The sequence below is a fragment of the Pseudorasbora parva genome, chromosome 9 (genome assembly GCF_024679245.1).
Source record: "Pseudorasbora parva isolate DD20220531a chromosome 9, ASM2467924v1, whole genome shotgun sequence".
NCBI classification, from domain to species: Eukaryota; Metazoa; Chordata; class Actinopteri; order Cypriniformes; family Gobionidae; genus Pseudorasbora; species Pseudorasbora parva.
The window spans coordinates 4,360,731-4,373,324 of NC_090180.1; the positions used below are offsets into that span (position 1 = coordinate 4,360,731).

The following is a 12,594-nucleotide window of genomic DNA, read 5'->3' on the forward strand; positions in this document are numbered from 1 at the left end:
AATGCCTTTTTGATTTTGATTTTATCAGTGTGGATCCAAATGACCAGAAGAAGACAGCCTGCTATGACATTGATGTAGAAGTTGATGATCCTCTTAAGAGTCAGATGAATGGTTTCCTGCTGTCCACAGCGAATCAACAAGAGATTGCATCCCTAGACAACAAGGTCAGAAGGAGCTTTATATTTCATTATTTGAATATCATCATGTTGCTATATTTAAACTATGGCATGAGTTTCTCCATTACATTATGTACATTCATAGCTAAAATTCACATCATTCTCCTTTAGATCCATGAAACAATCGAGTCTATCAACCAACTTAAGATCCAAAGAGATTTTATGCTCAGCTTCTCCAGAGACCCCAAGGGCTACATCCAGGACTGGATCTGCTCCCAAAACCGGGATCTTAAGGTGAATGTAAACCATGTGTACTGCACTAAATCATAGTCATGAATGGCATTATTATATAAAATATCAAAACATTATGCACCCTTTATGTATGTCCAAAAAATGGACATGTTTTTAAACAATGTCTCTACCTAGTGGTGGAAAGGATGCAACTGCTTTTAAAGAAATGGTCTTTTTTTGACTGAACTGGACTGGATTTTTTTGTTGCAGCTGATGACAGATACGGTTGGAAATCCCGAGGAAGAGAGGAGAGCAGAGTTTTATAACCAGCCCTGGTCTCAGGAAGCCGTCAGTCGCTACTTCTATTGCAAGGTGAGGGAACATGACCACGAATCATGTCGGATACAAAAGTTTGGGTTCAGGAAGATTTGCTTTTAAGAAATTCATACTTTTTTTCAGCAAGAAATTCCACATGTATATAAGCTTTTCTTTTTTATACTTTCTACTTATCGAAGAATCCTGAAAAATGAATACCGGTTTCCACAATAATATTAAAAGGATAATTCACCCAGAAATAAAAATGTGATGTTTATCTGCTTACCCCCGTGCATCCAACATGTAGGTGTGTTTGTTTCTTCAGGAGAACACAAATGAAGATTTTTAACTCAAGCGTTGCTGTGCCAGTCATATAATGCATGTCAAAGGGGTGTAATTTCATGAGAGCAACAAAAAAAAAAATCTATGAGAGAAAAAAAATAAAGCAATAAAGTTGCAATTGCGAGTTAAAAAGTCAGAAAAAAAAGTATTTTTTCCCCTCAGAATTAGACTTTATAACTCGCAATGGCAACTTTATACCTTATATTTCTGAGAAAAGTCAGAAGCGCAAGATATAAACTCACAATAAAGACTTGTGAGATGTAAACTCGCAATTGTGAGGATCAATTTCAATAACTACTTTTAAATGTTTTATTTTGTGGCTGAAACAAGTTTCCATAGAAGACAGGCGTAATGATGCTGGAAATTCAGATTTGTCATCGCAGGAATAAATTATATTATAAAATTACTTCACTTTTTAATGGTCTGTGTGTATCAAAAAGGATAATTTTAACTTGCTCTTTTCATTTACAAATGTATGTTTTATTTTTCTACTTTGTAGATTCAACAACGAAGACAGGAGCTAGAGCAAGCTTTAGCGATGCGGACCACTTAAACCTCAACCAGACTGTTTCTCCTGTGGCTTGGTTACTTTTATTCTGGCGGTCTCCACACTGGCAGTTTTCAGTGGACATGAAAGTATTAGAACCCTTCTCAGTATTGAGGTTTGGACTGATTTTAATCAGTGAGCCTGTCATGAAGGTCAATGAAAAGTATGAATGCACCGATACCAAGCTCATGTACTTGTACTCGTAAAAATCCCCCGATACAAAGACAGATAACTCACGTGACATAACTGACAGAATTTTCTTCTGTGCAAAGAGACACCGGTGGCCAGTGTTGGGGAAAGTTACTTTGAAAAGTAATGTATTACTATATTGAGTTACTCCCTTAAAAAGTAACTACCGGTAATTTAGTTACTTAGTTACTTTGTTAGGAAAAGTACTGTGTTACGTTATTTTTCCGTTTCTTTTTTTCACCTTTATTTTTTATAACAAAAAAGTTATATTTTTGTGCAAATGTAAAGACCTCTTCACACCAAAATTTAAATAATAAGCCTCAGGCCAAGGTAAAAATGCAAATTCATGCATGTACAGTAGAGAGCGTAGCTCAAACAAACCTTTCTTTACTCTGGATAATGGAAGAATAGGATGCAGGAGTAACAGTAAAAACAAAAAATCTAAAGTAACTTTTGCTTTTGGTTTAACTGAATCATCGAAAGTTAGCAGCAACTCTGGTCAATAAAGGCAGATTGAATGCATAAAAATACTTGTTTTATTTAATATTTAATTATTGGAGGCTTGCATAGAAATCTGGTTTTGCATTTGACAGATTTAATTCATTTTGAGGAGTACTTAATCTTTATTGTGCAAGTGAGATGAATAAATGCTCATATTTAGTCCAGAACTACAATTATCTGTTCACACACAACGCATTTGCACTTACTAAATGTGAAAAAGTAACTTGTGTTACTTTTTTGAAAAAGTAACTTAGATATTTTTTTCAAAATTTTTAAAAGTAATGCGTTAATATACTAGTTACTTGAAAAAGTAATTTGATTACATAACTCAAATGACTTGTAATGCGTTACCCCCAACACTGCCGGCGGCATCAGCAGACACAATGTCAGCCTCAGGGGCGTGGAAATACTTCAAAATGAATGACAACAACCCACACATTGCAAACTGCAGGCTGTTTATTATTATTATTTTATCATATGGTAATTATGCCCTTTGAAGGTTATTGGACACTAAAAAATTGTGCTTTAAGTTTGTGATAAGCACATAAAATAATACTTTAAAAAAAAATTTGAATAATAATAAAGCTGTCGTACATTCATTAGTCTCACTGTGTTGTGCTTGGAAAACTGCTACATCACCAAAAAAGGAGAAAGAAATGAATAAATGTATCGGTATCGGCGAGTACCAGAAAAAAAGATATGTAGTACTCGGCCCTTAATAAATGGTATCGGTGCATCCCTAATGAAAAGTGTAATTGTACTCTTATTTGATGTATGTTTAATGTACAGCTGAATGTATATAATCTCACAGTAGAGAATGTGGCTTGAGAACGACACTTTCACACTGATGACACACAAATACAGCAGCTATTATAATTGTGTTTTTTGATGCACATGAGGTGCAGATATGCTACTTTGTGACTTCTTGGAAAGGTAAAAATACAACGAATGAAACTGTATGATGCCTGGGAAACCCTTTTTAACCATTAATGACGTGCTAAATGTTAATATGTTAGTATAGATATTGAATTTGTCATGTTTTTTCTATCCGTTTGAATATGACGTCACATTCTGCTTGCAGCTTTCTTCTGTTTTTTCCCCCGTGTCTTTAAATTTGCACTGTGCAAAAACAGATGATGAAGAAATCCACTGGATTAAAATAAGCCAGCTGACTTTATTTGCAATAACTGACTTTTATTGTCATCATTTTGATATGTTCTATATGTGGAAATTAACACTAAAGATTCATGCTACAATATGCTAAAACATTCTGATTTGTGAACACTTGTCTTAACAATACAGATTTTTGTGTATTGTTAAAGACTCAAGACTCAAGCAATCTTTATAAATGATAGTTGAAAATGGCTCTAAATGCCAATAAAACAGAATGTGTTTTAAATGTATTGTGTGTTGAAAAATACAATAATGCATGTTGCATGTGAATATTTTTGTTTTTTAGCGGTTTCATTTTTAGCATGATTCCGAAATGTTTTTGATCTTTGTTGCCTTATTAAATTACGGCGATGCACAGGAAGCATTAACCAAAGGTTAAATACAGTTATCATCTTTGTGAATGCCAATAAATGACTTGATTTTACTGAATATTCCATCACATTAGTGATGGCATTTGTATTCCTGTGGCCTGAGGTGTGACATAAGAATTAAATCCGGTATTCATGAATGTCAAAGGGTGTTCATACTCAGAGGCATTGACCCTTTACCTTTTTTACAAGGCAATCTTACTGTGTTATGTATTTTATTTAAATAAAGGTACAGTGTGTCTGTAAAGGACATTTTGAACAAGATAAATACAATAAATAAAATCATGATCATTATTTTCCATGAGTTTTTCTTTTAGTTGAATAGGTTTTTTTATGTTACTTGTTACATTTTTATTGTTTGACATTAAAAAAGAAGCTATACACAAGTACATAACAACAGGAACAATCGACATAAATTAAATAATAAATAAATCATACTAATAAAATAGAGCCAATGAAAGCAATCTTTGACTTTTTAAATATGTGTTTGTTTGTTGTGTATGCCCATCAAAGACAAAACAGGAGTTATATTCTACTTGAAAAATAGACAGTAGTGAGATCTTATCCCAAAAATGTGCATTTGTGAACACATTTTGCTCCACAGATGAGGCCTAGTAATGGGGATTGGGAAAATATGAGAATGAGTAAATACTGAATTATCTTTTACTCGAGTCTAAGGAACAAAATAAGCTATAAATAATGAGCACATAGCATAACCTTGTAATCGTCAAATCTATATGATTCACGGTAATTGTTAGTTAATCATATTACTCATTTTAGGTCATTTTGTGTGACTTCTCGACTTAACTGCTATCAGAGAGCGGCTTTGCTTTTATGCAAATAAGTGGGCGGAGAGTTATTATGTATCGGCATCTGATTGGCTGCCGTGCCGGTATTGGTGACACGCGCCTTGCCGCTTGTAGCGCGAGCCATGAGACCGCTTCTCCGGTGCTAGTAGCGCTTCGTCAGGAAGAGGTCTAGGTAAGATAACGGCCTAATTCAACAAAAGTTCGTTATTAAATCGTGATAGTTGTATATATATGTGACGATCGATGTATATGAAAAGAAAACAGACACAATTTAACAGATACTAATTTTATGTTATCCGGGCGTTTGTTCTGACGGATTAACAGGCTAGTTTTACCGGCTGTTAGCGCGCCGGCTAGCTCGTGGAGACAAGATACTCGCGTGCGCCCCTCAGCTATTAGTTAACGGTTGATACCGCTTTTACTGATTTAATCACATTTATTGATAAAATACGGTTGTTCTATGTCTAGGAAGCAAGATTAATTTGTGATCTGGGATACACCGGTATGGCTAGCATTAGCATGGCTGGTGAAGTGGCTCGTTGGTCGGGCCTGTAGAGTTAACCGACACTTTTTTTTTTCTCTTGCGAGCAGCACCGCTGGTATTTCGATATATCACCGATTAATTGTGCTTTCAGAACGCATCGTGGTATGATTCGTGTAAAATGTTCTTTTCTGTGCCGGTAACACTTTATCATTGCCGTTATTCGCCTAGACTGCGTCAGGGAAAAGTACTGGCCGACTGTAACGTTACTCCACGTGAGCCGAGCCGGGCCGAAGCACTGCCCTCTGGTGCCTGAAGCTTGATTTATTTTAAACCAAGACCTTAAATTAAAACAACCCTACGCACAAAACATGCACAAGTGACGACTCGATTAAACCGGAAGTACGTTTGGGAACAATGTGTACTCTGTAATGTTTTTTTTTCTTCTATAATAGTCCTATAAGAGCATATTTACCTCCAACTAATCTTTTTGTATCTCTCCCTCAGATTTTCAGGAGTGCTCTGTTCCTGGGATCCACAGCTAGAATGCCATCCGATTTAGCAAAAAAGAAGGCGGCAAAGAAAAAAGAAGCAGCCAAAGCTCGCCAACGTACAAAGAAACCTGAAGATGGAGTGAATGGTGATGAGGAGAAACCTGAAAACCAGCAGAATGGAGCAGCCGAGTTCAATGGTACGAGGAAACAAATGAAAGCTGGTTGAAAGGCATGTTCACACCAAGATGAGTATCTGGTGTAAACATCGTCCCTCTGGTCTCCAAGACTTGTTTTTTTTTTTTTCTGCTGGGTTTTTTACATTAGCATTTATGCATTTGGCAGGCGCTTTAATCCAAAGCGACTTTAATTGCATTTATACGGTACACGTTTTACAATTTTTTTTGTTTTGTTAATTCTTTCACTGGGAAAAAGGGAATTTTTGTGCTAATTTGATTTGAACTGGTATCAGACCGAATTTTCGTGTCAAACATTTGTTTGTCTAACCATGGGTTTCCCCCACCCATTGGCAATATGTAAAATGCTTTTATTTAAACTGCTGCAAAACCTTATTTTTAATCAAACCTCCTGAAATCCGTTTAAATCATCTTTCCCTTATTTCAGGGGTTGCCGGTTTGACGAAGGAGCTGGATGAGTTTGAGCTGAAGAAAACCGAAGCCCGCGCAGTGACTGGCGTGTTGGCATCTCATCCCAACAGCACTGATGTGCACATTAGCAGCTTGTCTCTCACATTTCACGGACAGGAGCTGCTCAGTGACACTAGTCTGGAGCTCAACTCTGGCCGTCGATATGGCCTTATTGGACTCAATGGAACTGGTAAATGAATAATCTGTTCATGTTGGGCTAATAGATCTCCTCTTCGTGGCTTTAGTAGTCATCCATTTATTTTTATTAAACAAGGTTCAGGAGGAGCATGATCAAATAATTGACATAGATGGAGAGTACTCAGATATTAGGGCTGCGCAATATATCTCAATATGCATATCGCAACGCCACACAATATCTGAATGATTTTAATTGGCTACTTTAACATTGTGAAAAAGTGTACGTTTTAGGTCGACGTTGTGACACATATAGCAAAGAATAGACTGGGCACACAAATTTTACTTGCTTGTTGTTAAAACGAGTTATTAAACCCAATAACTTGCGAAAAACAACAACTTGCAGTCTCACACTGTCTGACACACACACCGAAACGTGCACAAGTCTCTGAAGTCTGAGCTCAAAGCACTTGCCCCGGACAGCATGCCAAATATGCATTTAAAGGGCTACTTCAGCGCTGGGAAGATGATCCTGTATTTAAACTGGGTCATCAATGCAGTAGAAATGTGAAATTATTTTTGAATTTGGTGCCTTCTAGACTGAGAAAAGACAGAAAATGTTTTTGTCTGATGGAGATGAAGGTCTACAATGCCCAGAATGCTTCGCTGCCCTGTGAGGCCATTCCCAAAGCCACCAAATTGTTTACTGTGACTGAGTTGGAGAAGACATTACAATTAAAAACTGAACGTGTCTGTTCAATATAATGAGTGAGTCATCGCGCGAGTATCACAGCACTGAGCACTAATTGCAGGAGTGAGATAAATGAGCTCTCATGGTGAGAGCTGAGGTAATCGCGACTACACTCTGGGCATAACGTTACATTAACGCAAGTTCAGTCTGGCGTGTTTCAGTTCATACCTTTGCAAGCTTAACTTTCATAGAAATTAATTTGAGAAGTTAAATGACTTGCTTTGCTCACCATAGCTCCGTTTAAATGAGTGCCTGTAGCTGCGAGCTGAGCTCTGAGTGTGATCTCCATCCCCCATGTGCGGGTTCAAAACATGCGGAAATGGCTCCCTCTGCTGGCTGTAGTCTTTAGCCTTTGGGCAAACATTATGGAGTATATTCAAATGATTGTGTTTTTCCCCCTCATATCCCACTGAGACAAGAGATTTATGCATTTTATTTCTGGAAAAATTTCTCCTATGATGCAAATTGACGATATTTGCATCATAGGAGAAATTTTTCCAGAAATAAAATGCATAAATCTCTTGTCTCAGTGGGATATGAGGGGGAAAAACACAATCATTTGAATATACTCCAGGGTTTCTACTGATACAAAGCCATATGCTAATCGCTGAAGTAACCCTTTAAATTTACTCTATATGTAAGTGTGAAATCATTAATAACTTGCATTTATATTTGTTTAGGTAAATCCATGCTGCTGTCAGCGATAGGTCACAGGGAGGTGCCGATTCCAGAACACATTGATATCTACCACCTGACCCGTGAGATGGCACCCAGTGAGAAGACCGCTCTGCAGTGTGTGATGGAGGTAGATGAGGCGAGGATCCAGCTGGAGAAAGAGGCCGAACGACTAGCTCATGAGGACTGTGAGTTTCAACAGCTCTGATCAAATGCACATGGTGTAGTTTGAAAGGAATAGTTCACCTGGAAATGAAAATTGCCATTTACTTGTTCAAAACCTTCAACATTGTTTGATCCCAAGATCAGAACCAACGAGGGTAAGACATGAGGGTCAATGATGTATAACGAATGTATATGATACACTTTTTCAAATCTATAAATTGGTTGGGTCAATAAAACTTCCACGTTTTCATAGGAACTGTTTATTTTGTAACAGCTTCCTTTCCTAGGCGTGGTATATTGAATATCTCAGTTTGAGAAGACTCCTTACTTCTGGTGTTTTTAAGGAATCTCCTTGTTGAGAAACATTTTGTATATTGTGCTTCTTTGTAACTTTGTGAATTTTAATTGAGCTTTGTTTGTTAAACTTAAGCTGAATGTGAGAAGCTGATGGAGCTGTATGAGCGTTTGGAGGAACTGGATGCTGATAAAGCTGAGATGAGAGCCTCACGGATCCTCCACGGTCTGGGCTTTACTGCGGCCATGCAGCAGAAGAAACTCAAAGACTTCAGCGGTGGCTGGAGGATGCGAGTTGCACTTGCTCGGTGAGTCTTCAGAATCTCCTTCAGAAGTTCAGAGCGGCTGGGAAATGATGTAATAAAAGGCCGAATGATAGCGCAGTTGCCATGTGCTAACTGTGCAATGACAAAAACTGTCCGAAGCGTATTTTCTGATCCCTTTAGCTCTTTCATTGCATGCATTTGCATATCTTTCAACAATCTTTGGAGTCTTAGTTCATTCGTGGCTGTGTTTTGAAATCTTCAGGGCGCTGTTCCTCAAGCCTTTCATGTTGCTGTTGGATGAACCAACAAACCACCTGGACTTAGATGCATGTGTGTGGCTCGAGGAAGAGCTCAGTCAGTAAGTCTTTATTTTTCAAACAGGCTATGTGAGAATATTAAATCAAATGTTTGGGTTGTTGCTGATGACATGATGTTAACAAAAGGCCGAATTGTAGCTCTTCCATCAAGCAGTTTGTTCTTCTTATGGATAGAGCTTTGACAAAAACTAGACCGAAGCGTATAGCTGATCTGTCAGTGCAACCCAGATGCAGTTTTGTTTGTGAAGATGTCACAAACATTTTCAGTGTCTGTTACATTTACTTACTATAGTAATAACACACTATGCATAATTGCAAGTAGTTAACTAATATTACTTAATTTTATAGTTACACTGTAACACACCTTTTAAATAAAGTGTTAACATCACATTACAAACTGCATTAATCTGTTATTGTGATGCAAACACCATGCTGAGAGCTGTATGCTCATATTTGTTTATTTTCCCTCTTAACAGGTTTAAAAGAATTCTGGTTTTAATATCCCATTCCCAGGACTTCCTCAATGGCGTCTGTACCAACATTATTCACCTGCACCAGCGCAAGCTTAAATATTACACGGTAAAGAGACTAATTCTTTCCCCCACACGGCTGTTTTCCTTTAATTACAAATGTGCCATTTAATTTCATCATTCTTCATCTTGTGTAAAGGGTAATTATGACCAGTATATAAAGACCAGAGAGGAACTGGAGGAGAATCAGATGAAGCGGTTTAACTGGGAGCAGGACCAGATAGCACACATGAAGGTAAAGACTTCTACGTGTATTTTTCTGTAAACCTTTCTCCTTTCTCTAACTGCTCTGCTTGTAATTGATGTGGTTATTTAAAGGGGGGGTGAAATGCTGTTTCATGCATACTGATCTTTTTACACTGTTAAAGACTTGGAATCCCATACTAAACATAGACAAAGTTTCAAAAGTTAAGGTGGACGTTTGATGGGAGTATTTCTTTGTCAAAAATACTACTTCCGGTTAGTCATAAGTTTCGGCAAGTTTTTTGAGATCATGCGTCCCCTTTGACGTTAACGGGGGCGGAATTTCCTTGTATGGGCCTTACGGACAATTCTACCGGAAGCGCGTGAGAGAGAGCGAGGGAGAGAAAAGCAACAGGCTACGCCCATCAAAGCGCTGGCTTGTAGGATGCTAAACAGGTGATATAACCAGTAGCTACTGACTTACCCACTGATAGGCCGGCGGTCGATCTGTATTAGCACTTTCCTCACGCGACGGGCGAATCACTTTCCTCACAGAGCGACTCACTTTCCTCACGCGGCGGGCGAATCACTTTCCTCACAGAGCGACTCACTTTCCTCACGCGGCGGGCGAATCACTTTCCTTACAGAGCGACTCACTTTCCTCACGCGGCGGGCGAATCACTTTCCTCACGCGGCGGGCGAATCACTTTCCTCACGCGGCGGGCGAATCACTTTCCTCACGCGGCGGGCGAATCACTTTTCTCACAGAGCGAATCACTTTCCTCACGCGGCGGGCGAATCACTTTCCTCACAGAGCGACTCACTTTCCTCACTGCAGCGCGCTGCTGCACACGTCATTATTTAGCTCCGCTCACACGACACGCCCCCACCCGCTCGGCTTTTTTCGGAAAGACTCGGAACAGCGCATCTTTCTTATATAATTATAAAAAAAATAAAGACTTTTCGGAGATATGCAGGATGCAATGCTACTCTATAGGTACTCAAGATTGACATGACACTGACTGAAACGGAGTGTTTCACCCCCCCTTTAAATGTGTTCCTGTTGATCCTCAGAATTACATTGCTCGGTTTGGTCACGGATCTGCCAAGCTGGCCAGACAAGCTCAGAGCAAAGAGAAGACTCTACAGAAGATGGTCGCCTCAGGTCTTACTGAGCGAGTTGTGAATGACAAGGTGAGAGCTTGTTTCTGTCTGCTTGATCTTGAGCACAACTGTCATTTTGCCTTTTTAATACGTTATGTTATATTTAGTCAATAGTAAAAATGTTCTCTCCTCCCCCTTCCCCTTTTTAGACCCTGTCATTTTATTTTCCTCCCTGTGGGAAGATCCCTCCTCCTGTCATTATGGTTCAGAATGTCAGCTTCAGGTATTCGGATAATACGGTACGCAAAACCATCCAATCTCCGAAACCAAATTTTACACTCATTTGTTGTTGCATCCTTCTCTGGATTGAGGTTTTTGCATGTGTCCTTTGTGTGCTACAGCCGACAATTTACAAGAACCTGGAGTTTGGAATTGACTTGGACACACGTGTGGCCCTTGTAGGGCCCAATGGGGCTGGCAAGTCCACTTTGCTCAAGCTCCTTACTGGAGAGGTACGGCACATCTTAACTTAAATGCATGCAACTCCTGGTATGATTTTAAGTTCACACATTTTGTGGTTTGGATTCTTTAGTATTTTGGTTTGTATGGCATCTCTTCTTTCAGCTCCTGCCCTCAGACGGCATGATTAGAAAACACTCCCATGTGAAAATTGGACGATATCATCAGGTCTGTTCAGACCATTTATGTCATGACATTTCTATATAATAAGAGGAATAATGAATGTTTGTTAGTGTGTGTGTGTGTGTGTGTGTGTGTGTGTTTCTTATTGCTATTATTATTAAAATACTACCAATCTGATATCTAATAGTATTTAACTTGCATGTTTTTTGTTTCTTTCTATAGCATCTAACAGAGCAATTGGAGCTTGACCTTTCACCTCTGGAATACATGATGAAGTGTTACCCTGAGATTAAGGAAAAGGAAGAGATGAGGAAAATCATTGGTCGCTATGGACTCACTGGCAAACAGCAGGTGGGTTTGGTTTTAGTTTTCCTCCTATTTTTGAATTTCAAATTAATTCTGCTTTTCATAATGACTTTTCTTGTATTAAACTAGGTGAGCCCTATTAGGAATCTGTCTGATGGGCAGAAGTGCCGCGTCTGCTTTGCCTGGCTGGCCTGGCAGAATCCTCACATGCTCTTTCTTGATGAGCCGACCAATCATCTTGACATTGAAACCATTGATGCTCTTGCTGAGGCGATCAACGAATTTGAGGGTGGAATGATGCTGGTTAGCCACGACTTCAGGCTTATTCAGCAGGTAATGTGAAGTTTGATTTTTTTTTGCCCATCTTCTTCTACATGTCACTCTTATATTGTCTTTGGCAAGCTAATGCAGCTGATTTGACATGTTCACTACATTGTTATATTGCTTTGTTTCCTTGCAGGTGGCTCAGGAGATCTGGGTTTGTGAAAAGCAGACCATCACAAAATGGACCAGGGACATTCTGGCGTACAAGGAACATCTGAAATCAAAAATTGACAAACAAATGCATGATTTATAGCCAATTGAGCCCCACCTAGAGGACAACGGTTCCAATTTCCAACATCTCTGCCAACCAGACAATTTCTCTCCTGGAAAAATAAAATGCAAATACACAAATAAAAAATCAAATAAACAAGCATGCTTGTTAGACTGCAGTTTCAGTACCACCTTTAACACCTGAGTCAATTACTGGGTTTGCAAGGGGAAGTAGCTGTCATGTTTTTGTGTATGTTAATATGCATCACACTATTTGGACTTTACTTTTGAAAAACCTATTAAAAACCATGGTTGTGCACTTATTTTTTTGTTTTTACTAGTGCAGAGCAGGTCTTTAGGACAAAGGCTGAACGATAAAATAAACTTCAAGGACTCATGAGGTGTTTTTTTTATTGTATCAAATATTGTTTAAAGATGTACTTGCAAAAATGATGTCTAATTAAAAGCGTACATTTAATGTT

The 12,594-nt window shown here is 38.6% G+C and overlaps 3 protein-coding genes and 1 non-coding gene across 9 annotated transcripts in view; 3 read left to right on the forward strand and 1 right to left on the reverse strand.

The window, feature by feature from the left end:
* smarcd3a (SWI/SNF related, matrix associated, actin dependent regulator of chromatin, subfamily d, member 3a) overlaps positions 1-4,073 on the forward strand; it is a 34,274-nt gene extending 30,201 nt beyond the window's left edge. For all 5 annotated transcript variants that reach the window (XM_067453533.1, XM_067453531.1, XM_067453532.1 and 2 more), the window contains 4 exons: positions 29-164; positions 288-410; positions 618-719; positions 1,504-4,073. In XM_067453533.1, the coding sequence (XP_067309634.1) occupies positions 29-164; positions 288-410; positions 618-719; positions 1,504-1,557 (415 nt within the window). In that variant the 3' untranslated portion in view covers positions 1,558-4,073. The remainder of the gene's footprint in view (positions 1-28; positions 165-287; positions 411-617; positions 720-1,503) is intronic.
* Positions 1-12,594, reverse strand: part of si:dkey-154p10.3 (PX domain-containing protein 1) — a 450,183-nt gene that overhangs the window by 257,887 nt on the left and 179,702 nt on the right. The gene's annotated exons all lie outside the window — the stretch shown is intronic.
* abcf2a (ATP-binding cassette, sub-family F (GCN20), member 2a) lies at positions 4,675-12,594 on the forward strand. Of its 2 annotated transcripts, none has more exons than XM_067453536.1 (15): positions 4,675-4,763; positions 5,580-5,763; positions 6,188-6,400; positions 7,777-7,959; positions 8,367-8,538; positions 8,759-8,854; positions 9,290-9,392; positions 9,483-9,578; positions 10,601-10,720; positions 10,840-10,929; positions 11,032-11,142; positions 11,255-11,317; positions 11,495-11,623; positions 11,708-11,911; positions 12,039-12,594. In XM_067453536.1, exons 2-15 carry the CDS (start codon positions 5,619-5,621, stop codon positions 12,153-12,155), a joined length of 1,842 nt encoding a protein of 613 aa, XP_067309637.1. In that variant the 5' UTR covers positions 4,675-4,763; positions 5,580-5,618; the 3' UTR covers positions 12,156-12,594. The 2 variants fall into 2 exon arrangements, with proteins under 2 accessions (XP_067309637.1, XP_067309638.1); XM_067453537.1 differs by lacking the exon at positions 4,675-4,763 and adding an exon at positions 5,315-5,474.
* On the forward strand, positions 8,915-9,032 carry LOC137090421 (small nucleolar RNA SNORD89). Its single transcript, XR_010907857.1, has one exon. It is a non-coding gene; the product is annotated as a small nucleolar RNA SNORD89 (small nucleolar RNA).

Excerpts from the sequence above, each read along its gene's own strand:
- abcf2a (XM_067453536.1), top strand. The coding sequence starts at position 5,619 with ATGCCATCCGATTTAGCAAAAAAGAAGGCGGCAAAGAAAAAAGAAGCA. Across the intron at positions 11,318-11,494 it reads AAATTGGACGATATCATCAG|CATCTAACAGAGCAATTGGA; the intron begins GTCTGTTCAGAC and ends TTCTTTCTATAG. Across the intron at positions 11,912-12,038 it reads ACTTCAGGCTTATTCAGCAG|GTGGCTCAGGAGATCTGGGT; the intron begins GTAATGTGAAGT and ends GTTTCCTTGCAG.